The sequence below is a fragment of the Lycium ferocissimum genome, chromosome 7, assembly GCF_029784015.1.
Source record: "Lycium ferocissimum isolate CSIRO_LF1 chromosome 7, AGI_CSIRO_Lferr_CH_V1, whole genome shotgun sequence".
NCBI classification, from domain to species: Eukaryota; Viridiplantae; Streptophyta; class Magnoliopsida; order Solanales; family Solanaceae; genus Lycium; species Lycium ferocissimum.
Genome location: NC_081348.1, coordinates 48225174 through 48250817, shown reverse-complemented (window position 1 = coordinate 48250817; position 25644 = coordinate 48225174). Strand labels below are relative to the sequence as shown.

At 33.8% G+C, this 25644-nt stretch overlaps 3 protein-coding genes across 3 annotated transcripts in view; 2 read left to right on the top strand and 1 right to left on the bottom strand.

Moving 5' to 3' along the window:
* The first annotated feature begins 3594 nt into the window (after positions 1 to 3594).
* On the top strand, positions 3595 to 6682 carry LOC132065473 (protein transport protein SEC23 D-like). The gene is made up of 4 exons (XM_059458887.1): positions 3595 to 3751; positions 4299 to 4576; positions 5686 to 5900; positions 5998 to 6682. The coding sequence occupies exons 1-4, from the start codon at positions 3614 to 3616 to the stop codon at positions 6207 to 6209; spliced, it is 843 nt and encodes a 280-aa protein (XP_059314870.1). The 5' UTR covers positions 3595 to 3613; the 3' UTR covers positions 6210 to 6682.
* A 3628-nt stretch (positions 6683 to 10310) lies between these two features.
* The window catches only part of LOC132065477 (uncharacterized), a 95133-nt gene continuing 79799 nt past the window's right edge, over positions 10311 to 25644 (top strand). The window contains exon 1 of the mRNA XM_059458892.1: positions 10311 to 10729. Coding sequence (XP_059314875.1) covers positions 10426 to 10638 — 213 coding nt within the window. The 5' untranslated portion in view covers positions 10311 to 10425 and the 3' untranslated portion in view covers positions 10639 to 10729. The remainder of the gene's footprint in view (positions 10730 to 25644) is intronic.
* Positions 12944 to 18528, bottom strand: LOC132062278 (DNA polymerase II subunit B4). The gene is made up of 4 exons (XM_059454878.1): positions 18521 to 18528; positions 17160 to 17372; positions 15395 to 15513; positions 12944 to 13338 (listed from the first exon to the last, which is right to left on the bottom strand). Exons 1-4 carry the CDS (start codon positions 18526 to 18528, stop codon positions 13088 to 13090), a joined length of 591 nt encoding a protein of 196 aa, XP_059310861.1. The 3' UTR covers positions 12944 to 13087.

Sequence of the window (25644 nt, the reverse complement as noted above, 5' to 3'; positions counted from 1 at the left end):
GGAGAAATTACTCTAAACAACATCTTAGATGTTAGTATTATAATTATAGAAATTGTGGAGCACGTAAAGGCATTTTAAACTTAAACATACATGACAATATTTTTTTTTCCTTCCTATATTTACCCTTAGCTCATCTAATTAGTCCTCCGATTTAACTATACATACTAAAAAAGATCACGAACTAGAGTCTTTGATTAGGATACACTAGACAAATCACTTTACAACCGCACCCAAAGGCTCAAGGCTTCTATTTAAACCGGTAGAGTAGGGGCTACACATTTGAATTATACTTCCCAAACAGCATTAATCGCAACCATTAAAGAAGGAAAAGTTAAACAACTAAACACAATAATTAAATTGGGAAGCAGAGAGGAAAAAAATAAATGAACAATGAGGAAGAGACGAAGAATGAATCGGTAATAAAGGACCTGCGTATGGGAACTTAAAACTTATCAAGAATCACATAAGAGTGTTAAACTTTTTCATTGATCGTAAAACAAGGCGAATCTAACCCGAGATTAATATTTATACCTTGATCACATATCTCAAATCAAGCAAATAATCGAACATTATGAGGCATTTTCGATAGGCTTTTGATCGAGAAGAAGAAAAGGGGTAAGGTTACCAACTTATCAAACACAATGGAACTTAAACATATAACAAAACATCTCTCATGCCTGGCCATAAGGAAGTGCAGTGTCATGCCTTAAATAAACTTACAAAATAAATCACCAACAAATAATTTCATATTTTTTTATACTTGTGCAGCAACCAAACTAAGACTAGAGATAAAACATGCGTTTTAACAAACACCCTTATCGGGGTTCTAAATCACGCACAGTTTAAGTTCAAACTGGACGAATCCATAGAGTCTAAGAGGGCTGGACATTTTCAAAATCAGTTGGGTATCGCAGAGTCTTAAAGAGGCAGTACTCTTCAGTTTTAATGGCATTTTATGTCATCAATGGCATAACATTACAGAGGCAGCACTGAGATTAAGCAAACTATCACAAGATGACATCGCAAGGATTTAACAATGCACAATACAAGGAGCAAAAGGGAACACTAATAGCCATGAAACAGTATTAAAAACAAATACGACTTGTGCGAGAGACTCAGAAATCCAACAACATGGTCCCAAAAGCGAACTAAACAGCTAGTACTACTATATTCAACCAATATCACACCTTTTAGATCATGGGACTACATTTCTCATCGTGAATGCCCAACAACTTTATCATTTATTCTTCCATGACAGGACAGCAGTCAGGGCCAAGTTAACACACATTTAGCACAAAATTCAGAACCATGATGTATTGAAACTATCCATTTCCTACTAACTTAATCCACATAAACAAACAGATCGCACACAGAGCACACACAGAGCTTTCTTTGAACAAATTAACCCAGGTTAATCTTCATATACATATGCTTTGTCCGATTAAACCGTTCATACTCTTGAATAAACAACCGAAATTAGTTAATATAAAACATGTCAGGCCATACATACTAATCAAAACTAATCACTCAACATGCCTTAGCCAACAAACTAATTAACCTTCAAGTCATCTAAACAAGAAGTGATACAACTAAACTTAAATCGAATTGTCCGAACATGCTATGAATATCTATTATATGAGCATAGCAAATTCAACTAAACCACAGACGTATAAAACACTTCGATGATGTTAAGTATTTATATGCCTAATGGATTAAACTACCCACTCGCTAATAACCCAAAAATAAGCTAAGTAACACATATTTGGATCAAATAAAACACAAAAGCAAATCGAAAAATTGAAGAAAATGACTTAAAGGAGGGAAAATCACCTTCTTCTAAAAAGAACCGGGCACGGGTCTTCGACATCCGCGCCCGAACACGTCGAACCCGAAGCCGCGTGAATTAACCCAAGTCTCAAACCAAAAAATGAAGATAAAAGAAACGATTTCTTGACTGATTTTTTGCCCTCTTTTTTTTTTTTTTTTTTCTTGTAAGAACTATAACTATATCTTTTTTAAAAGGATCAAAGTACCGCCGTTCAAAAAACCTCCTTTCATGAACTCGAAGTGCTAGTATATATAGACGAAAATAGTGGTTTCGATTTTTAAAATTTTTGGCTCCAAACGTAACCCAAGAGCTGCTAAAAATCAAACCCAAATCTCTGAAAAGTCGATTTTCACAGAGATCTCAGAATTATTTGGCTTTTAGTGTTGACTATAGCCAAGGTAGATATGACGTTACAAATACGAGACGGATACGAAAAACGAGTACAAGGTTTGCCCGAAATGGCGAGGCAAAAATTGCCGGATGCCGGGATGAAAGGGGAGGGTTTTTCTGCCGAGAGGCGTGGCTGACATTGGTATGAAAAAAATGGAAGAGAGAGAGAGGGCTGCGGCTGAAGTTTTTGTTTCTGATTAGGTTTTTTGCATTTTTCATGTTAGAAAGAATGGAAAGGGCCGAAAATGGGTTTGTATCATGGCCGGTTTGTGCGGGGATTGGGCCTCAACCTTTAACAATTAACATAGTGCCAAATAAAGAACCTATATGTATATATGTGATATTAATAACAATCGAGCCATTAGAATTTATAAGGTGCCATTAAATGTAGGTAAAGTAACAATGAGGTGAGAATATTATACAAGTTATACCTTATTATTAATATGTGAATGAACAAATAGCAAGACGCAAGGTATTAATAAAGTAATGCTTCCTATCGATAATTGCATAGTAGTAGCAATAGTAATAAAGTAAGGGCGAAAATAAGATATTTAGTTACCATAATTATCTAAGCTCAAAAGAATTAATTGAATAAAGGAGAGACGTTGGCTGCATAGAAAATAGGTTTGAAGAAAAGGATTTGGCTAGGTCTTCAATTTCGTGGGCTTCAATACTTGATTTAAGCATCCCTTAATAAATTATATACCAACAAGTGCTTAAGTGTATAAATTATGTAATGCAAAGTATAATTGCTAATGGTTATATGGCAGTGAAAATTATACGATATCATAATAGTTGCGCGATAATATTTATAAGGTTTGAATTGTATAAAATAAATGCGATGCGTTTTATGTAAGACGGAAAAATGTTAAAAGCGACTATTGCGATTATAATATTAGGTGCTTGCCGTATGATGATAATAATAATAGTAATAATAATAATAATGATATTAATAATAATAAAAAATAATAATAATAATAATAATAATAATGATAATATGATAATAATAATAATAATAATAATAATAATAATAATAATAATAATAATAATAAACGACTATATTAATAGAAGGCAAATAATTATGGAAAAATATACATGACTATTGGCAAATAAAATTTTTGGAAAAAGGCGGGACAGAATCGGGTGTCAACACTTGTTAGTGAAGACAGCAAAGGGATGGTAGTTCTAGTTATGTCGGAATTGCAGTTGGATCTGCCATTTCTTAGTTATCTTGCATTACTCTGGTTTCTCTTTACCTTCTTTTTCTTTTAATTCTAAAACTTCTTCAAAAATTTATAGTACTCTAGCTTTGAGCAAGGAATAACTCCTTTTGCTTTTCTTTTGTGGTGGATACCCTTATGAAGCATCTTCTGTTAGATATGGTCTGAGCAGTGGATGTGTTTGTGCAGAACAAAGCATTCTCTCAAAAGGAGATTAAGGATTCGAACTCTTCAGTTTGGAGTAGCTCACAGCATAAATGAGATTTATGATAGTGTTGATTCTGAAGTGGTGCTTACATTACTTGTCCACAAGGTATGTCTTACTCTTCTTCATATTTCACTTTAAACCCAAATTCGTGAGGGCTATTAACTGGACTATCTGATCTGTAGAAGTGAAACTATAGCAACTTAGGATGAACTTGCTGCACTTTTGGTAGTTTACCTAAATGCATTAATTTGAAAACCTCGCGAACTTGTTTGATCAGTTGAAACTAGACTTCAAGAGCTCAAATTATTTCCAATATAACAACCAAAATTCATTTGGATGATACCTGTTAACACTCTGATATCACGATCGGGCAGCTATTACAAACTTCACACAAAAAAAAAAGTTTCTTTTGTGATGGGCTAAAATATGATAAAATGAAAGGAACTATTGAAATGCCTCAAATCAATTTGTAAGCTAAAAATATTTGGTAGCGTATTAGATTTCATCTGTATAAGACCAAACATGTCAAGTCTCTCCTTGTTTGATTTGTATACTATAGTTGGCCCAAATAATTAGAATACCAAATCATACTTTCTTAATTGCAGGTTAAGTTTACGTTTTACCTGTGCTGAATAATTCTCCTTTTTCTCAGGTTATTCTAGCCTCGTTGGAGCAAGGCGTTCGAGAGGGCAGAATGTTACTTCACGATTGGCTTGTTGTTCTTACGGCTCAGTATAATGATGCTTGCAAACTTATTCAGTCTGGGCATGGAGGTTCAACAGGCGTTCACATTGATGTTGCATTCTCTCAATGTCCTCAACTGCAACCTTTGCCCCGTTTGGTTTTTGCTCTATTACGAAATCCTCTTCTCCGTTTACACGAAGAAGGCGTGCATCCTGACTACCGAATATATCTTCAGTGTCTCTTTAGGTATTGATATATCCCAAGCGGGTTATTTTCTTACTTAGCTGATAAGATTAGAGTTTCAGCTACTTATTTCTCGATCTTTTTTTTTTTTTTGTGGGGTAGGGAGTTTTGGGGGGGGGGGGTGTAAGTAGGGGTTGAATTGGAGGTAGGGAAGAGGTTATGACATTGGAATAAACTAATTTTGCTACTGATAATACTTGTTTTAAGTTTCAATTGGAAATGAGATATGCAGGATGCATCTTAGGTTAACTGTATGTTTGGAAACTAAGGAAAGGAAGAGAAAAGGGAAAATTTTGGTGGACCCCGCACGATTTTAAGGAGGAAAATTTTGGTGGGCCTGAAAGGGAAATTGTCTCTCTACTTTTTTCTTTCTTAAACCAAACATGAGAAGGGAATATCGTGTACTTTTCTCTTCCCTTCCCCAGTTTACAAAAGCATGGTTTTGAAATATCTTCATGGACTGACCTGTCATATAAATCGTTGGGTAAGTTTTCATATATGATGTGTTTCTATGTAACTTTGGGGTTTTGAACATGTAAATCTCTTTGAAAGTCTCTTCAAGTTCTCTGCTTAACGAGATCTTTGCAATATGTTCTTCATTAACTTGTGGCCTAATAAAAGATGAATTTTCATTCTCTGGAGTGACACTTGTGTAGTATTTACATCTTACTCCAAAGATCTTGTCAAGTAGAGATGGTACCTTATCTTGGTATTCTGCTTAAGCATCTCTTCAACAGCTTATTGGGTCTCTTTATGTTGGTGGTGTAAGAGAACTTTATATGTTGTCTCTGGAATAAACACAATCGTAGTATTTGTAGCTATATTAATCGTAGTATTTCCGAGGGTCTTTCGGAAACAGCCGTCCTACCTTGGTAGGAGTAAGGTCTGCGTACACTCTACCCTCCCCAGACCCCACGTTGTGGGATTTCACTGGGTTGTTGTTGTTGTTGTATTAAAAGAAAGAAGAAGAGAGAGAACATATGGCCTCCCAACATTATGTTTAATTGCTGAGCGCGATTCCTTTTATGGTGATATTTTTTTGTTTTGCTGACAATTTTTCGGTGTGATGGGTGGTAAATCTATTTGTTAATGACTTTGGACTTTTGATGCAGTGCACTAGAACCTTCTTCTCTTAATCGTGCCATCTATCCATTGTTAACCTCATATGCCTCGCTGGACAAACAAGCATATCCTCGACATTCCCTGAGCCGGGCTGCACTGATTACAAGTGGGAGCCCAATATTTTTCCTTGATGCATTCACAAATCTCATTGTGTTCTACGCTTCAACAGCAGACCCTTCGCTTCCTTTTCCACCACCGCAGGACTGTAAGTAACGAGTATCTTCTCATTGTTACATTAGGTGTCACTTGATCCATATTGTGGGTGCATTTTTGAGATGTGAAATTTGGATGTTGATAACCAGGCTTACTGAGAACAACAATAAACAAGCTGAAGCAAGAGAGATGTATCACACCGAAACTTACCTTTATCAAGGGAGGGCAGGACGATGCAACAGCGTTTGAGAATTATCTGATAGAGGAACAGGATGTGGAAGGAAGTGGCTTCACAAGTGTTATGGGTTTCGTTTCGTTCCTTGAGGAGATTAATCAGAGCACGTTAGAGTACTTGAAATAACTTGCAAGAAGTTGCATCCATCCTTCAGTACACAGGTTATGACAGGAAGCAGGCACCTCCGAACTTACTGTACAATTGGACCAGAAACAGTTATATCGGTGACCATCAATGAACAAACCCACATTTCTTAGATTCACGTGAAGAAAACGTTTTGCAACAAACGGTTACATGTAGCATTGCAGCAAGCTTTTATGACTTACTCAGAGCAGTTCTACCAATGTGTCACACCCCAAGACAGTAGATTTACTCATTCAAATTCTGTACCAGAAGACGGCTCAAACTGTTTTTCTTTTGTTGATACCTTCAATATAGAAGAAGTAAATTTGTGAGCTGAACTAGAACTTTTTTAATGTCAGGTTTCTATTATTTTCTCATTTACATTTGGTTCTGTTGGTGCACTGGCATATGCAACGGGAATTTGTATTTTGTTTCCCCTTCTGTTGAGCTATGCTTTTGTTCATGTGAAGTACAAAGTTGAGTGTTCAAACAAACTAGTGTAAATTAGCAATGAATGTTTGCTGAGATCTTTTCTTTCTTTTTGGTGAGAAAATGGTAAGTTTTCTTATTGCACGAGTTAATAGCTCTGGCTTTCGGATTCGTGCCCATGCCCACCTAGTGTGTTGTATCCACTTTGGGGCCTAACTAATTTGGATTTGTGTCGGAAAGTTCAACTTTGGGGGTAAAGCAATTCCTATCAAAGATGGCTTCACTTTCAAGGGTTGAACCTGAGATCTTTGATCAAGAAATAGAGGTTGCTTGCAATCTCACCACACAACTTTTGGTGGTAATTAGTGGTAATTATAGTTTCTCTTAGGCTCTTCGAAACTTTCATCATTTTTTTCTGATCAATTAGAATTGACATATAGCAATGCTTACCAAGACAACAACTCTTCCATTCCAAACGAGTTGGAGTTGGTTATATGAATTGTTGTTTCATTTATGCTCGACATGTTATCAACATACCAAATAAAATAAAATAAATAATGTTTTACATGTACATCTAATATTATTATTAGGAGTTCTGTAACAAGTGTAAAATCTATTCCCAATTAGTAATATATAAATTTTTTCTTTCATTGTGTTAGCTAAGTATGCGTTGATTCTAAGTATTTGTAGGTCTTTCAAGATAGCTTCCTTTCATGTAATTTTAAATCTACTCTATCCCATCCCCTTTTAACACCTTCACTTACCATAGTTTCGTACCTGTGGACCCACACGCATCAAGATGAGGTCGACGCAGAGCATGACCAAATTTATCTAAATATCTAGCAAAGCTTAAAACATAAAATTCTGAAATTAATTAAGTAAAAGTGACCCGTTAAGAATAAGAAATATGTCTTTTTCTTGTCTTGAAAACTTACCATAGACATTTAACTCATTGTCTTGCAAAATTAATATTAACATATCCCAACGTGGAGATGCGATTTCCATTTTTTGTCATGATAATTAATTGTTGGTTATTAGAAAAAATATAAAGATGAATAAGAAAAAAAAGGAGATTGGAGAGAAGATTTTTTGATGTAGCCAAGAAACATCAGAGAGAATAATTGTTTGTCATGAATATGAAAAATGTTGGTTATTTTTTTTTTAGGAAAAAATATAAAGTTTGGGTTTGAGATTATGTTCCTAAAAAAGGGAGAATCATGGAAAGACACATTAATCCCAAATGAGAGAAAATATTTTATAAATAAGGAAAAATATCCTTATGTTTTGTAATTTATAGTCTTAAGAGTATTATTAAGAATTTATAGTCTTAAGAGAGAGAAAATCTTTTTAATTGTGTAAGTTCCCAAAAAGAGAAAAATCTTTAAAAAGTTTAAAAGTGAAAGCTGAATTGTACTTATCTAATTTTTTTTTTTTTTTTTTTTAAAAATCCAGGCAACTAACGGCCACAAGGGTATATATGTACTAAAAGTTGGAGCCAAAAGGGTATTCAAATGCGGATTATGTTTTTTCCCTCAAAAAGGGCCCAAAATCATGGAAAGACACATTAATCCCAAATCTGGTATGTTTAGTAATTAAATTGTTATATTTTGTAAATAAGAAAAAGTATCTTTATATTTTGTAATTTATAGTCTTAAGTAGTATTATTAGGTCATTTTCCCTATACTTATCTGCTAGTAATTGTTTAAGTTCCCCAAAAAACCAAACACCTTAGTCCAGTATTTTCTTATTGGGCTTTGCTGACGAGAAGGATTGGGCTGTTATCAAACTTACACAGAGCCCACAATAAAATTGGAACCCCAAACTCTGCTTCAGAAAAACTGTGCTACTCTCCAGTCAATTTTTACGGGCGATCTACTTGTAAGTTTCTCAATTGGCCTTTGTCATAACACATAAACCCTAAACCCTAGGAACATTTTTGGTATGATTAACTATGCATGTTAATTTGCATTTTTCTATTTGCTTGTCATGTCACATGTGATGATGGATTTATACCTGTGAAAGTATGACATCCAAATTCTAATAGAATTAAGAATTATCTTGTTAAGTTTAATAGTAGAGTCTTCATTTGAGTGATAATGGTGCCATGTTTTAAGGGAAAATTACACTCTAGCTCTACTGGGAGAAAATATTTACGCTACGTAGCCCATATTTGTGTATAAACACCTTTTGTACACTATTTGACAGTTTTATACAAGGTTGATGCATTATGTATATTGCTTTCCCCCCAGGTATAATGTTGTATATTGAGCTACGTGGCGTAATATTTTATGTTGGGTTGTATATTTTTGAGAATTTTCCTCTTTTTAATTCATATTTGTTAGTATTTTTGCAGAGTTAATTTGCATTTTCTATTTGCTTGTGATGTGATGATGGCTTTATACCTGTGAAAGTATTTTAATCTGGATTTTAGTTAATAAAGGATATTCAAATGCTAATTGGATAAAGAATTATCTTGTTGAGTATAATAGTAGAGATTTCATTTGAGTGACGATGGTGCCATGTTTTGAGGGAAAATTTCGCTCTAGGTCTACTGGGAGAATATTTAAGCCATATTTTGAGTTTCCTACCCGGTTTAGCCCATATTTGTGTATAAACAGCTTTTATACAAGGTTGCTACATTATGTATAATGCTTTCCCCACAATTATAATGTTGGATAATATTGTAGATTGGACTGCGTGGGTTTATGTTGGGCTGTATATTTTTGAAACTTTCCCTTTTTAATTCATATTTGTTTGTATTTTTTCACAGAGTTAATTTGCATTTTCTATTTGCTTGTCACGTGATGATGGCTCTATATCTGTGAAAGTATTTTAATCTGGGTTTTAGCTAATAAAGAATATTCAAATGCTAATTGGATAAAGAATGACCTTGTTGAGTATAATAGGAGTAGTAGAGTTTTCTTTTGAGTGATAATGGTGCCATGTTTTATTTGTCATTACTGAATACTGAAGTTACAATTTTTTATTTTTTTTTGTAAACAAAGGAGGTGAAATGCTAAATTATCCTAGTTCTTAAAGTTACAGAGTAATAAATAACCTGGCAAGCAACAAACAATAGAATAATTTTTTAGGGAAAAGGGTTTAAAGAAAAAAATGATTGTATGATGATGAAATGAGGTGCCAGAATAAGGATGTTCATAAGCTTGTGAAAATGTTTGAGTTGTTCTCTCCTGTTATTTAGTTAGACCCTTTTCAGTGAAAATCTGGTGTCGGCCTTTTCCATGTGTTCTCCTAGGTTTTTTACTTAAAGGTCCATTTTTTGATTTAGAGGAGGGAGAAACTCAAAGTGGTTTTGCATAGAAGAAAGTAGTTTGCTTTTCGTAGTTTACTCTTCAGAAGTTCTTATGATACAATCCAAATTGGAGATTTTACCCATTCACCTAGTATAATGCCTTTTTAGCAAGAGTTAACTATTATTTTGTTATTCTTTTCCTTTAGCAACTCATCGTTTCCCGATCTCTTTCTCTTCATTAAAAGGCTTTACATGCCGTAGACATTTAATCAGGAGTGTCATCCGCAAAAAAGCAAAAGAATAACTCTTTTAGAGCTATGATGTTGTTTATTTGGGGGGTAGGGGTGGGGAAGAATCTAATTTAACCAATGTGAGGAAAAACTTTTATAGTTCACATTGTTCTGATGAAAGCTAAAATGAGTTCTCATATAAGAAAATCTAGTTGGCCCTAGAAAGGTTGGTTGTATCACTTGAATTAGTCTATTAGGAAGACTATATTGCTACTGAATTGTAGGTTCATTTTCAGGATAAAAAAAAATGAAGAAAGGAATTCACCCTCAAATGCAGTGGATATCCTATGTGACGCAAAGTGGACGGTTGATGCATGTTATGATGACCAAAATACACCAAACAGGCAAGGTTTATCACATAAGAGCAAGGCGTCAGATGGCTCAAAGTATTGGTCAGATTGCGAAGTTTAAGCGCCGGTATGGTGAGAAGGAGGAAGAGGAGGAGAAAACAGAGAAATGAAGATTTAAGTTGGAAAAGAGTCAATCTCTGATGATTTTGTGGATGGATTCATCCTTAACTGGTCTTCTTGTATGCTGTCACCCCTTTGAATGTCTGTTAGACATTAGTGATAAACCATTCTTCCTATTGTGCACTCCAATTCAGTGATATTTTGTGAAGCAAATATTTATGGCTCGTCCTCCTGTCAGTGTCACCTTGTATTAAAACCATTTTATGAGGTTTAATAAGAAACTTTAGCGTCTCTATTTCTTTGTTTGGAAATGTTGATTTCACACACGTTAAAGGAGCACGGTTATGCTTTAATGCAGGTTTTTCTACCTGCTATTTTTAAGGAGTTGATACAGTTTCTCATGGTTTTGCTGCACCTTTTTCTAAATTTGTTGTGGTAAATTCTTGACTAACTTTTAAGAAAAGGAGAAATTAAGCTGTATGAAGAAGCACATCTTGCACATTTCCTGTTGTTGCCTGATCTTCAGTAAGTTTAAAGAGAAAGCCGTTATGGTGTTGCAGTTAGTTGCTATTTTTTCAAAGGTATGCACAATCATATGTTTGTTGCTCAAAATTGAACACCATTGTCATTAACCTCTTGTGAACATTATAATGAAATGGGGTCAGTGAGCATTCATATAGCCGACTCCTACTTGTTTGGGATTGAAGTGTAGTAGTTGTGTAGTTGTTGTTAAAGTGCAGTAATTACTTTCTCTGATTCTGTGTAGGTTTCAAGTAGTTGTAGTTTGTTTTGAATTGCTATCTATAATCGCTTGTGAAGAGCTGTTAGCTCTGCAAACTTGTTAATAGTGAAAGGAATCTTCATGGGGTAGCCCAAAATCCAGTCACCTTTGTGACTTCTGAAGACGCCTCCTATTATTCAGTCTTGGGTTACCAATGAGGAACCATCTGTATTTTATTTGAATATTTTTTTCTTGGGGGAATTAGATCTCTTTGATGGTATAAGTTTGTATTTTTCCTTCTTTGTCAAGTAAGCATTTTGTATTTGATAGCCTTTTTGATGACCGACTTGGTGTTTAGGAGGGTCCTTTTTATGTCAAGTGGTTTTTGGTTTCGATTGATCCATTTGTGCTATGATGGGGCACACGACGAAAGTGCTTTACAAATGGCATTGTCCTTCTTCACTCACTCGATATTATTGGTCGGGCCTTCACCCATTATCCAAGATTCTCCACTGCTGCCTCCCACGCGATTCCGGCTGAGTCTCATTCCTAGTGCGGCAAATCATCTGAAAAGACCAGCTAAGCATTATCAGCTCGGTCAGCCTTAAAGGGAAAAGGTTTACACCAGATATTGACTACTATAATACTAGCTATTATTAGTGTGTTTCTTTTCATCCAGTCCTTAATGGAATTGGAAGGGTCATAATGTAATTGTATGTTGTATGTCCAGCTCTCCCAAGAGCTTTCTCAACAACACTATACCCTTGGTCTCTTTCATTACGGCATACTCCCTCCCGTCCAACTTATGTGACATAAAACGTAGCTTAAGAAAGAAATAATAGCTTTTGAAATTTGTGGTGTTAAACATGTCATAGTATTTGTATGGGTATAGACTTTTGAAACTTATGGTATTAAACATATCATGATATTTATGTTGCTATAATAGCTTCTCGTTAAGTGTCAAATGGGAAGTGCAAAGTTAACAAGGTTGAAACTCGCGCGAAAAAAGTTGTTAAACTTTGTACTTCACGATTAACACTTTGTTAATTTGATCAGAATTACGCTTATAGTGGAATCGGAACTCGCTCAAAGTTTTTTCTTGAATGTTTAACTATAATAACAATCACATAAAAAAAAGAAGCAATCACATAGACAAGCTCGGGACTATGGCAGAGCACACGCTCTTTCGCAACCCTACTCTTATCAAAAGACTAAAGGTCCCTACTGAAGATAAGTCGCCAAATTATAATTGAAGAGTTTTGCCTTTTGAAGTGCCATAGTGTGACCAGGCCAGGCCGAGTTAGAAACGATTAGTGGAGGAAGAATTATGCTTTTGACAAATTTTAAAGAAAGCTTCACAGTTGAAAAACTCGATCAATAATCACTTCTCCCCAAAATACAAGATCAATGAACAGGGATGAAAACATGTAACAGACGGTGACTTTGAGCCAAGAAGAGACAATATGTTAAATACACATTAAGATGTATTTTCCTAGGCTCTGAAGAAATAAACTCCCAGAATGAACTATGAACTGAGACTCCATTGGACCTGTTATGACTTTTATGTCTGTAAACACCTCAATGAACTCCAAGAGAAGCGCATTAAACACGAGGATGAACAAAAGGACAACAAATTTCCAAATATCTTCATTTTACTCCACAATATAACTCTACACACTGTTCGTTAGCTTTGCATCCAACATAAGATTACAGATTTTGAAGGGATAACAAAGGCATTAGTAAAATGTCTAACAAAGAAGGCAAGCGTAATAATCTCCTTAATCATCAGCACTATCCTCGACTTCATTCATTTCTTCTCCAGCTTCGACTTCATTGATTTCTTCTCTATCTTCGACTTCATTGATTTCTTCTCCAGCTTGTACATCTTCATTTTCGTTATCGGAGGGTTGCTCTTGCTCTTCCATCTTATCCTTCCCATTTTCCACAGGTTCTTTCAGCTTGGCCTTTTTGTTAGATTCTGCAGACTTCGATGATGCTGACTTCCTTTTAGAGTTCTTTTCTCTGAATACTGTAAAACAAAAAAAGGAAAAAAAAATATAAATGCAAAGATAGCTGTCGGTTCATTTCATCACCATAGTAAATATTGCCTCATTTCGATTCAGATAACTAAAGCTAGTAAAAGCAATAATCTATCAGTTATCGTACAAGGATCCATCAGCAAATGATACTTGTCTGACTAGTCTGAAGCTTATCAAAAGAGGATAACTCGAATAAGAGATCAACTAGAATGAGCCCAAAAAAGACAGGATACAAATACTAATGATTCAGTTTAGTTTGAAGTACAGATTTAATTGAGGTGACAATTACATATCACGTAAACAAGGGGTAAAAGTGCTTTTGATTATGTGAAATATCAGATAACTCAAAACTCGTGAGAAGACTGTAAGCTAGAACAAAAAATGGAAAATAGCTTTATTCTTCTAATTCACATGAAGAGAATGATTAATAAGCTAAAGTTCAAATGTTAAAACTCAATCATCTGTCCCAAAATAATTATTCCTTCCAAGTCAAAGTCAAGACATTGATTTTAAGACTCGCTACATTTCCTAGACAAGTGAGACAAAGATACACTACTAAAGTTGTACATTCGCTATACTTGGTATTAACAGAGATCAGCCATTCAACTTATCTGGGTTAAAGAGAGCTAGTGTGCCTGGCAACTCTCAAAATATTCCCAGTCATTAAATTGTGAGCATTTATTTTCTAATTTCAGCTCGTTTGTTGCTTTGACCTTTTATAGAGTACCTTTGGACAAGCCTAATAAAATAAGTAAAGCATGGTTTCACATCTATTGTTATCCAGGAGACAAAGATGATAATTAACAACCTTTCTGGAGTGAGAGAAATAGTGCTTGATTTGAGAATAAAAAGAATAATATTCTAGAGTCGAGAACTTGTGCCAGCATAATCTTTTTTTTTTTTTTTTTTTTTTGGGGGCGTGGAGAGGGTTTTGCTAGAGAACATGGAGCAGTATATGGATTGGATTCACTTGGAAATTTGTAACTTGAATCTATTGTAGGGGCTATATTCTTGTTGCCTTCTTGGTAGCTTACTAATAAAACTTTTACCTTATTAAAAAAAATTAACCTCCTTTTGTATTGGCTTTAGACCTGGTGGATTAACACACATCTGCTCTCTGATACAGCTCGAAAGATCTCTGACCATAATTCTCACCAACTATTCAATTCCTTCTAAGCTCTATGCCCTAACACAACAGAATGGGCATAGTTGCTTATCACCGACCTATATTTCTCCATTTGACCAACATATGTACAAAATATTTTTTTCTATGGAGTGTGAGTGGAGTAATGAAGAAACAGATATGTATTAATATTCTAGTCTCTCTGTGTACCTTTATTTGGTTGGGAGTGAAGTTTTTAGAAGTTAGAAGGCCTCATCTCCCATAGCAATGCAAGGTAATCTAATGTCTGTGGTACTCTAGCTTCTTCATGTTAATAAAATAACATTGAAGTTTCAAAAACACAATATCTCTTCTTATTCAGCGAGACCTCAACAAGTGCCACCCTCCAACTTGATGAGGCCACAACACTTCATTGGTTTTAGAAAAACAAAGAAAAATGAAGAAAATATGCTTAACCGTTGACCTAAACCAGCTATCAAGCATCATACACGTGATCACACTATGCAACCTGCCAATTATAGTTGGTACTTAACTCGATGGAAATATTTACGTGGCAAAGGGAAGTAAACAATAATCTTTTGTAAGCCCACCCGTAATAATATTACTTAGTTTTAGTAGAAAGATATTGTTTACGGTTTCAAGCAATAAGAAGAATAAGAGGAATCACATAAAAGAGAAGCAATAACTATTCACTGAAATCCAACACTTGGTTTTGCCAATTGAGCTACTATTCATTACTGTAGCACATCGTTCTTAAAGTAATATAGAACTAAATAGACACAACAATCTAGAAATCTGACCCCAAAATTGACATGTGATTGTATGGATCTATGAATGAACTTGCTTACAATGGAAAACGCTTAGCTTCATCAGAAAAAATAGAGAGTCATCAAAGAATTTTAGAGCAGTGAAAAGGGACTTACCCTCGAGAGAAGCTTTGAGGGGTTCGATGAGCTCGGGAAACTCAATCTCTTCAAGGGCCTTGAACACATCCTCTGCATTTATTGTTTGCCTCTTAGACTCCTTGCATATGTCATTAGCACTGCAATTGCACATTGCAAATGAGCTCACTCATTGAAGTGAAATATCACAAAAAAGAAAAAGGAAAAAGATAATTTTTCCATCTTTCTGCAGCATCACTGATATCTAATCCAACTTTTTCTTCGTTATTATGTTTCACATCAACCAATAAATAAGCACATTCACTTCTGCACTTGCTTAGACCCACAATATATCACTTTTTTTTTTTGCAAATTGACACTTTTTAGTGTTCATCCTACTAACCACCCAAACCTAACTATCAATCAGTAAAAGAAATAGCTAATAAACAGAACCCTTTAAATCCTAGATTACAGTTTCGGAGAATTCCAGTTTTCTTTTAGAAACAAGCCAATTTCACAACCTTGATTTTCAGCTTTAGGTCAGATCCTATGATTACTCAAAAACTTAACAATAAATCAGTAAAATGATTAAAAAGAAACTTAACAAAACCCTTTAAAATTCAGAATAACAAAAGCTCCAATTTTCTTTTAGCAACAAGGCAAACTTCTACCTTTCAGGGTTCATCCTACACAAAACTTAATTATCAAAACAGATTCACTAAAAAGAATAGCCAATAGACATAACCCTTTAAATTCCAGATCACAAAATTTCAGAAATTTCCCTATTTTCTTTTAGCAACAAACGGTGTCACCTAAATTCCATTTTTTAAGGTTGAAACCATAATTAACAATGTCACCTTAACACAATCCTAAATTCCAGCTTTTCAGAGCTGAACCCAAATTTGATCAAAACTTCATAATCAATCAGTAAGGGGTCGTTTGGTGTGAAGGATAAGCAAAAATAGTCCCGGGATAAAATTTTAGTGCCTCCTTATCCCATGTTTGGTTGGAATAAAAATCCGGTATAACTAATCCAGGGATTAGTTATCCCGGTGTTGCCTTATTTTATCCCACCTTGAGGGTGGAATAACTAATCCCAGGATAAGTTGTTTCCCAACAAACGAGCCCTAAAAGAACAAAACTTTAACAAAACCCATTAGAATCCCAGACCACAAAAATTCCAAAAAACACCCACAATCTATAACCTTTTCATCATTTTCCAGGAATTTTTCATAAGTAAGAAAAAGAATCGGGTGGATAGCTGGGAAAGCTTATCTAGCCATAATTAATCAAAAACTTCATAATCAATCAGTAAAAGAACAAAACTTTCTCATTAGAATCCCAAACTAACAGAACCCTAAATGCCAACTTTTTAAGGCTGAACCCATAATTTATCAAAATCAACAAAAAATTAACAAAACCCACTAGAATCCCGGATCACAGAAATTGAAAAAGCACCCAAAAACTTCATAATCAATCAGTAAAAGAACAATAAATTAACAAAATACATTAACATCCCAGATCAAAGATCACAGAAAGTTTTTTTTTTTTTTAAAAAAAAAAAAACCAAAAACTACATAATCAATCAGTAAAAGAACAAAAATATAAACAAACCCATTAGAATCCCAGATCACAAAAACTAAAAAAAAAAAAACACAATTTTTATCTACCCTTTTCATCATTTTGTGGGAACTTATCAAAAACTAATAAAAACACAATCTTTATCTACCCTTTTTCATCTTTCTTGGAAAATTCATAAAAAATAAAACATAATTGAAGTGAATCTATGAAACCCAATAGAGCTTACGTGGCGGAGAGATAATGGATGAAAATACGGGCACTTTCAGAGAAAGCAACGAGAGAATCACGAAGAAGAGAGATATCAGTATCAGTGGATAACTGAGAAAGCTTATCCTTCACTAGCCTGCGTACTATAGTCTTGGGTAAACCTTCTTGATCCATTTGAACTGTTGCTGCTGGTGCTGCTTTCTCCTTTTCCTTCTCCTTCTCCTTCTCTTGTCTTTGTTGTTGCCATTATGTATTTCTCTCTCTGTGTTTGGGTGAATAGTGAACAGATGGTTTTGGGGGGTTTTAGGTTTATTTTCCCGCCATTAGTTGTTGCTGCTTGGAAGAGGGCTTTTTATAGTGTCTTTAGCAACAAGAATGGTCCATCTGTGATTGGAAAGTTTCACTCAAGTGTGTAAAAAGTTACGCCCTTTGTTCCAATTTAAGCTAGGGTGTTTATCGGTTGGTTCGGTTCAATTTTGTGAATTATCGGTTTGATTTATTAGTTTTTGGTTTGTAAATATGTTAAATCAAAACTAAATCGATAAGATATTTGTTATCGATTTTCGGTTTGTTGGTTTTTTGGTCCTTAACGGTTTGATTTTCGGTTTAACCAATAAAAAAATGCTCCATTATTATTATTTTTTTGCTTTTTCTTTTTTTCATTTGTTTATATATACATTGCTTTCATGCATAAAGTCTACAAAATTACAAGACAAAAACTATAAAATGCATTGTAGCGATCTTTTAAAAACAAAACAAGGCCAATTCACAGTTCATGTGTTCATAAAAAAGGCCAACTTCTTCATGAAGAAATCACCAGCAACAAAACAAAAACTATAAAATGCAAAAGAAAGCATTAAGCAGCAGATCGATAAGCATCACAAGGTGCAAGCCCTTGTTTTGTATGAGAATTGAGAGAATAAGCGTGCTTGTGATAAGTAATTTAGAAATAAGTTAGTAAAAATTTAAAGCCAGTTTTGTATGAGATTGAGAGAATTAGTATTTAGTATTTGAAAACTAAAATTTAAAGCCACTAATATATAATTAAGGATAAAAACCTAATTTTAATATAAGCTTATTGGGTTATCGGTTTAACCATTAATTAAATCCCTAAAAATGGAAATCTAACCGATAACCCAATAAAAAAAATTACAAAACCGTTAACTCAATAACCCGATATCGATAAATCAATAACATTTTTATTGGTTCGGTTTATCGGTTAAACCGATTTTGCACACCTCTAATTTATGTGTATTGGTTTGTCTGGGCACAAAGTTTAACAAGTAAGTAAAAAAAGACTTTTGAATCTTATGATATTACATTAAAGATGTGTGTAAGTTTTTGTGTCCTGATTTTTGATTTATTTTCATGACAACTTACATCTTCATCCTTACCCTTTTTATATTGTTCTCTCTTTGGTGTCACTGGTGATATCAAATTGGGTGCATCGGCTGGATTTGGATCTATTTATTTCCTTCTGTTGTGTATAAATTTCTCATTTTGAGGGACTCGGGTCAAAGATATGATAGCGGCACACATTGGAGGACTTAGACGTGGCGTTTTCGATGATAGGCTCGATATTTTTTATTATTATAATTTGATGGTAGTAGTTTACATATCTGTTTTGTTGCTTATACTTGTTTTGTTCATGAACCTCTTTGCACGGAGAGAAGATACTAAATGATACACTATTCTTCAGTTTTTTCTTTTAATTGTCTCAGGCTGTTTGGGCTCCTGGCCCAAATGAAATACCTTATCGGGCTGTTGGCTCAAAGCATGATGCGCGCCACGCCCTTCTCCTAATGGGGTATGGTATTGACCCGGATGACAACCCGTATTATATCGGTAAGTGTTCTTGGGGAACTCGTAACTGGATGAACGGGTACATTCGCATCGCTCGTTCCCTTCCGTTCTGGTTTTGTGAGATTCTAGGAGACGTTTATTGAAGGCCCTCACAGCCTGCTTTTCGGGTAAGCCAAAATGGTTTTCCTTTTTTTATTTTAAACCAACGAAGGGGAGGGGGGTACCATCTGATTGCTATTAAACTTCGCAAGGTTGTAAATTTTTTTGGTATCGAGACCGCATATTACATGTGGATTGGGTTTGTTTGTGTTACTTTATCGGGTGTAGTTATTCTTCTCATTTGTTGGTTACATTATGATACAATTTCTTTTTATTTTTTTCATTTTACAAATCATTATACTTATTACTCGGAATATAATTGTTTATAGTGTAGTTTCCTTAAACATAAAGTCTTTAACTTTATATAGTAATATTATTGCTACTATTTATATTAGTAAGGATTAACTCAAGTTAATAAGATGTTAGCCATGTGTTTGCAAAACAACCTTTAGGACATTGTTGTTTAAAATTTTATTTACTATTATGAAGATTTGAGTAATTTAATTCAAAATTTTAAATTTCTCCTATAAAAAGTTGAGAGTTTTTCTTTCTTTTTTTAATAATCATTTTTGTTTTATTTTTCCAGTTTTGGTACAAACTTCAATATTGTCAAAGCGAAAATTAAATCGTAAAACTCATTATTAATTTAAAAAGTCAATTTTTTATAGTGTAAAGCAAAGACCTCACTGCCTCCCCCCGAGCCACTCTTGCAAAAAAAGAGTTACTTAAGTGATAATTTTGAGTACTATTACCAATCTTATTTTGAAGTTTACAATAGTTTTAGTTTAGTTGCACTATCTCGTGTAATGAATATTTATCACTTTTCATTCTAAACTCCTTTGTACTACATTTTCGTGAATTACATGGTTAAAAGATTCGCCTCATCTCACTTAATATTTACTAGTCTTTAACTAATGTAATACACGAGAATTTGAAAATACCATTTTGCTATCACATAAATCGGACAAACTAGCACACATTATGACTATTTAAAGATTCAACCATTTACAACTAGTTTTATTACCATTTATAATTTACTTTCTTCATTTTGTCCATTCAACTTGTGATTTAGATTTGGCAACTCTGATATTATAAGGATAATTTTTGACATTTTTTTGTGTGGATTACCCTTCAAAGGCACTGGTCTTTAATTTTTGCCCCTCAAATTGCATGGTCTTTAATTTTTGTCCTTCGCTAATACCCCTGAGTTCACTTCGAACCCCGAACCCCTTCGGCTAAAAAAAAAAAAATTGCAAGGCAAAGGTTTGTAGCAAAGTTAGGCTTATTCGGGCAAAAGTTAGGCCTTAATACAAAGGTTTGTAAAATTCCAATTAAGTAAAAAGAAACAAAAAAAATTGCCTGAAGGCAAAATTCTGCCTTAATGTAGAGTTTGAAACTCTGCCTTATGAATCCAAACTCTATCTTGCGATTTTTTTTTTAAAATTTTTGACTGATCGGGAGTTCGAACCCGAAATCAAGAGATTTTTAACGAAGGACAAAAATTAAAAACCACCAATTTGAGGGGAAAAAATTAAAGACCGGTGCCTTTAAAGGGCAAAAATGACCCTTTTTTTAGGGGAAAGATCACGGATGCCCCCTCAAATAAAAAAAATTACCCGCCCATACCCCCTGAAAAAATTAAAAATATTTACTCGAGATGCCCCCGCTTATAATACCAACATTATATATGAATATACTGAGATGGTATCGTAAAACATGCTTCGGCTCCTTCTCTCAGTCCTTTACGATACTATCATGGTATATAAATATACCGAGATGGTACCATGAAATATGCTTCAGTCCTTCTCTTAGTCCGCCATGATACCATCATGGTATATAAATATACCGAGACGATATTATGAATGATCATGTTCATTTATTAAAAATGACACACTTTTCCCGGAAAAAAATCTTTATGATACTATCATCTTATATACATATACCGTGATGATATCATGAAGGATTGCTTCAGTCCTTCAATAAGAGACTCCACCATCATGGTATATAGATATACTGAGATGGTATCATGGAGGACTATTTCAGTCTTTCTCTTAGTCCTCCATGATACCGTATCATGGAGGACTGTTTCAGTCCTTCTCTTAGTCCTCCGTGATACCGTATCATGGAGGATCAAGACGGTTTCTCTTGTCTTGGTGATACCATCGTGATATATAAATATATTGCGATGGTATCAGTAATCTTCAAGGGGTTTGGCCGAGGGTATGTTGGGTAAATATTTTCGGCAAAAGGGAGAAGCGAAAATAGTTTGGGAGGAGGCAATTAGTGATGTTTTCAACTTTTTTTTTTTTTTTTAATTTTTTTTTTTTTTAGTAATCAGGCCAGGATAGTGGATCAGTGGGCCAAGACCTAAGCTTGTAGATAGGCAGGTCTACCGAGCCCAGGATCTCGTTCGGCCCCTCGAGCCCCACTAAGGTTGTTGAGGTGCATCTGTTGGGTTTGGTCCTATTGCTTACATTGTGATTGTGCATACTGATAAGTTGGTATTTTACCAACTTAGCTCTTCTTTAATTATAGATTTTTGCTATGTTTGATTGAGAAAATAGTGCATTAATGTCATTTACTTCCATTTTATAGGTTCTATGTGATTTAGAAGTGATCGGGAAGAAACCAAGTGAAAACGAGGCAAAAAGGAGCTAAAATGAAGAAAATGAGAAAAATGGCTAGAAATGCAAAGAGTACAGATCTACAAATCTGCAAATCTGGGGCTATTTTCGCCATTTTTGAGTGGAAAAGTTGTGGAGCTACTAAAGCAAGACATGGAAGACATTATACTCATCTTTGGCCATTCTTTCAAGTGGAGGAACAAGAAACTACACCTAGGGTTTGAAGATTTGGAGCACTCAATGAGAATTTTTTTACCCATTTCTTCAACTCTTGCTTTTATTGTATATCAATGTGTGTAACATTTTATTCCATCACTTTAATCTTGTTTATGCAAACATTGATATGTTAAAGTTTGGATTGAATCTCTTGTTTTGCTTATGTATTAAATAATTTTTATTTCTAATAAAGTGTGTTAATGTTGATCTATTTACTCTTCAAGCTTTAATGTCATTTAATGGTTGCAAACATTAAGTGTGCCATTTTACCTTGGCTTTGCTTGAAAAAGAAAGTAGGGGTTAGGAAAAGAGTAAATAGCAAGGACTTGAGGCTTTAAACCTCATCTAATAACTTGAGCTCGGAACAGGATAGTTAACTCGAGGTTAAATTGATTGTGCTTAATATCACACTCTTTGTAAAAAGTCTCTAGTGAAATTCGTTGGTTTTAAAGCTCAATGAGATTTTAGAAATCATTATCTATTAACATAAACTCTTGCTCTTTTTAAAAAATCGTAAAATACATTGGATCGTTACTTAGTGTTAATTTCCCTTGTTCATGCTTGTGTGTAATCATTTTTCTCGAAAAAAGTTTAGTTTTATATTTGTAAGTTTTGAAATCAAAAACCAAATATTGAAAAAGTGTTTGGCTTAGCGTAGTTGGCGATAAATCATTTACTTTCACAATCGCCTTTATATTGTTTCCTATGAATTCAACCCCGGCTCATAGTTGAGTAAATTATATTGCGACGACCGTGTACACTTTCTCTTTGAGGAGTGAATTTGGACGTTATCACATACATTTTTTATTTTAAGAGAGCAATGAACTCGGGTCGTGGATATGATAGTGAAAACATTGGAGGACATAGACGTGTTCTTTTTTCAAGATATTTTGTCCACTTTAATACAGATAGGGCGCGGTTTTGATCGGTTTTTAAAGGCGTTTTCGGGGCGAGCCCCGGCTAGGGCCAAAAAAAAATGCCCCGGGCGATGGGTCGGGCGAAAGTCCCCAAAGGCGTGAAAAAGTACGCCCGTTTGGGGCGAGTTTTTTTTTGTTGGGGCGTTGGTGCGTAAGCCCGTAAAACTTCTTCAAACTAAAACGAAATTTGTTAAATAAGTCCTTAATATAATTCCCAAATTCTCAAAAGTCAACATGTAATTACTCAAATGTTTTAAAAAAGGAACCATCAAGCATTAGATTTAAAAGTCAAGACCTTTTTTTTTATTGCTAGAATGCCTAATATATATTCTTTTCCAATTATTTATCTTGTCTTCTACTATCTCAAAAAGTTGAGTAAATTATATTGTACGTAAGTAGCGTATAATAGATTGTTCTAATTAGTTTTTTTGTGAGGGTGGATCCACCCCAAAAAAAAAAAAAACTAATTAGAACAATCTATGTATATATATATATATATATATATATATATATATATATATATATATATATGCTCCACCCAAAAAAAAAACTAATTAGAACAATCTATTATATATATATATATATATATATCACTTATTTATAGTTTTCTTCAATTTTTTACGCTATTTCACCTATTTAAAAGTATTTATTATAATTATATCATTTTATAAAATACTAAAAATTAAAACCCCAGATAGGGCGCGGTTTTGATAAAAATTGATATGTCTAGTAAGATAGGTTTCTAAATGCAAATTAGTGAGATAAAATACGATGGTATAACCTTTGCTAGAATTCTTTCTGTTTGTAGAGATCTCTTAGCTTCGTTGTTAGGAAGGAGGATTCATGATCCTTTGAATCTTGTGATTTTAAACCTAGCATGTAGAATGCTTGAATTGTCACTATTAAATATAAAAAGTGACACTCATTTTGAGACAGACTAAAAAGAAAAGTAAGACACCAAAATTGGACGGAGGAAGTAATATTCTTAGTCTCCGTCAAATATTTACAAATCTCTAGCTGTTAGATCTGATGTGAAGTAAAATAAAATTAGCGGAACTTACAATTTTTGTAATTTTTGCTATTTTTTATTTTTCTCTAGAGTCTGATGCAGTTTTTCTTTATGTAATTTATACTATTTTTTATATATTTTTTTAGTGTCTAGCGCATTGTTTGGTGTTGACTATGTTAGGATTTGATGGGTTTTTCTTGGTGTCCATTATTAAGTTTTTTCACTGTTTCGACAAATCTAACGAACATAAATTGTTAAATATTTAACAAAAAATAAAAGTTTGAACGAATACTGTTCAATGCATACTTGATTATAAATTATTTTATTAAAATAAATTCTCTTAACATACAATACATATATTCACTGGGTATGTTGCTGTAAAATATAGAAATACTTATCTTTTTAGGATGGACCATATGAGCCAATTCTCGAGTTTGAGGCTGTGAATGAAGAAATTACTTAAAATGAGTGTTTTCTTCTTTAACTAGGTCTACCCCTCACGAATCTGAATTAATTGAATTAATAATTCTGAGAAGCATTTTCTCTTTAATAGATGTACCCCTCTTTACCTTATTTTTTTTATTTTATTTTATATCATTCACTATGAATCTTTCGATAATCTGTAAAAAAAACTCTTTATCTATTTTTCGAAAATTAGAAGACAAGAACAAAAGACAAAGAAATGAAGAAAAATAATAAAGTTTATTATCGTACATATCTTTCTCATGTAAGAAATGAATAAGTCCATTTATTTAATTCTACGGTTCTACATTCTTTGCACTTATTATACATACTCAGTTAAATTTAGCTATATAGATACTTAGATCTATACTAAGAATTTCAAATTCTATTAATAATAAATATTATCTAATTAGAATTCCAATTCTTAATTTAATTATAATTATTACAAGATATCTTTATTTATATAATAACATAATAACGTATACAAATGGTAAATAGGCTATCCGTATCCTACTTTTATTGTGGGTTTATCATTCAAATCGCTGACGTGTGAAATTATGTAATACGAAAAACGATACGATTATCCAAATATTGTGTTAATCAAAATAATACAACGATACAATACAACACGTTACAATACGATACATTATCAAACAATACGTAACATCAAAGTGTTAGTTGGATTATAGGTTTTAAATAAGGGATGAAAAAAAAAAATTGTCAATTTAGAAAATTTACAAATTTACCAGTACTACTACATCCACTTGGCTTCTGCAGGCAACCTGTTGGAGTATTGTATCAATTTTGTGAGAAATACTTTTCACTTATGTACATGCACAAGCTTAGGCAGAGAGCTAATAAAGATGCCCAATTGATCTGATTAAGCAAAAAGAAAGATTTTATTGGTAAGAATTCACATCTTAACTTAAAGTTTTAATCTTTGAATGAAATTGGATTTGGGTCTTTATAAATACATTCATGTTAGGTGTTAGAGAAATTTTTTACTTAATTTCATGGGATTTGGGTCTTTATTTATACATGTATGTTAGGACTTAGGTGTTAGACAAAATGTTTACTTAATTTAGGGTAAGAATAAGCATCTTAGCTTAAAGTTTTAATCTTTGATGAAGATTGATTTGGGTCTTTTTTAGAATATGCATGTTAGGTGTTTGACAAAATGTTTACTTCAGAAAGGATTTTGCCCTTCTGCTATAGAAGGTTTTATTTAGTACTAGGATGATTTAACCTTCACAAGGTAGGGGAAAGGTTGTGTACACACCACCCCTCCCCAGCCCCACTTGTGGGATTACACTGGGTATGTTGTTGTTGTTGTTGACGATTTAATCATGCATTTGCACACTGGGAAGGCTGGTA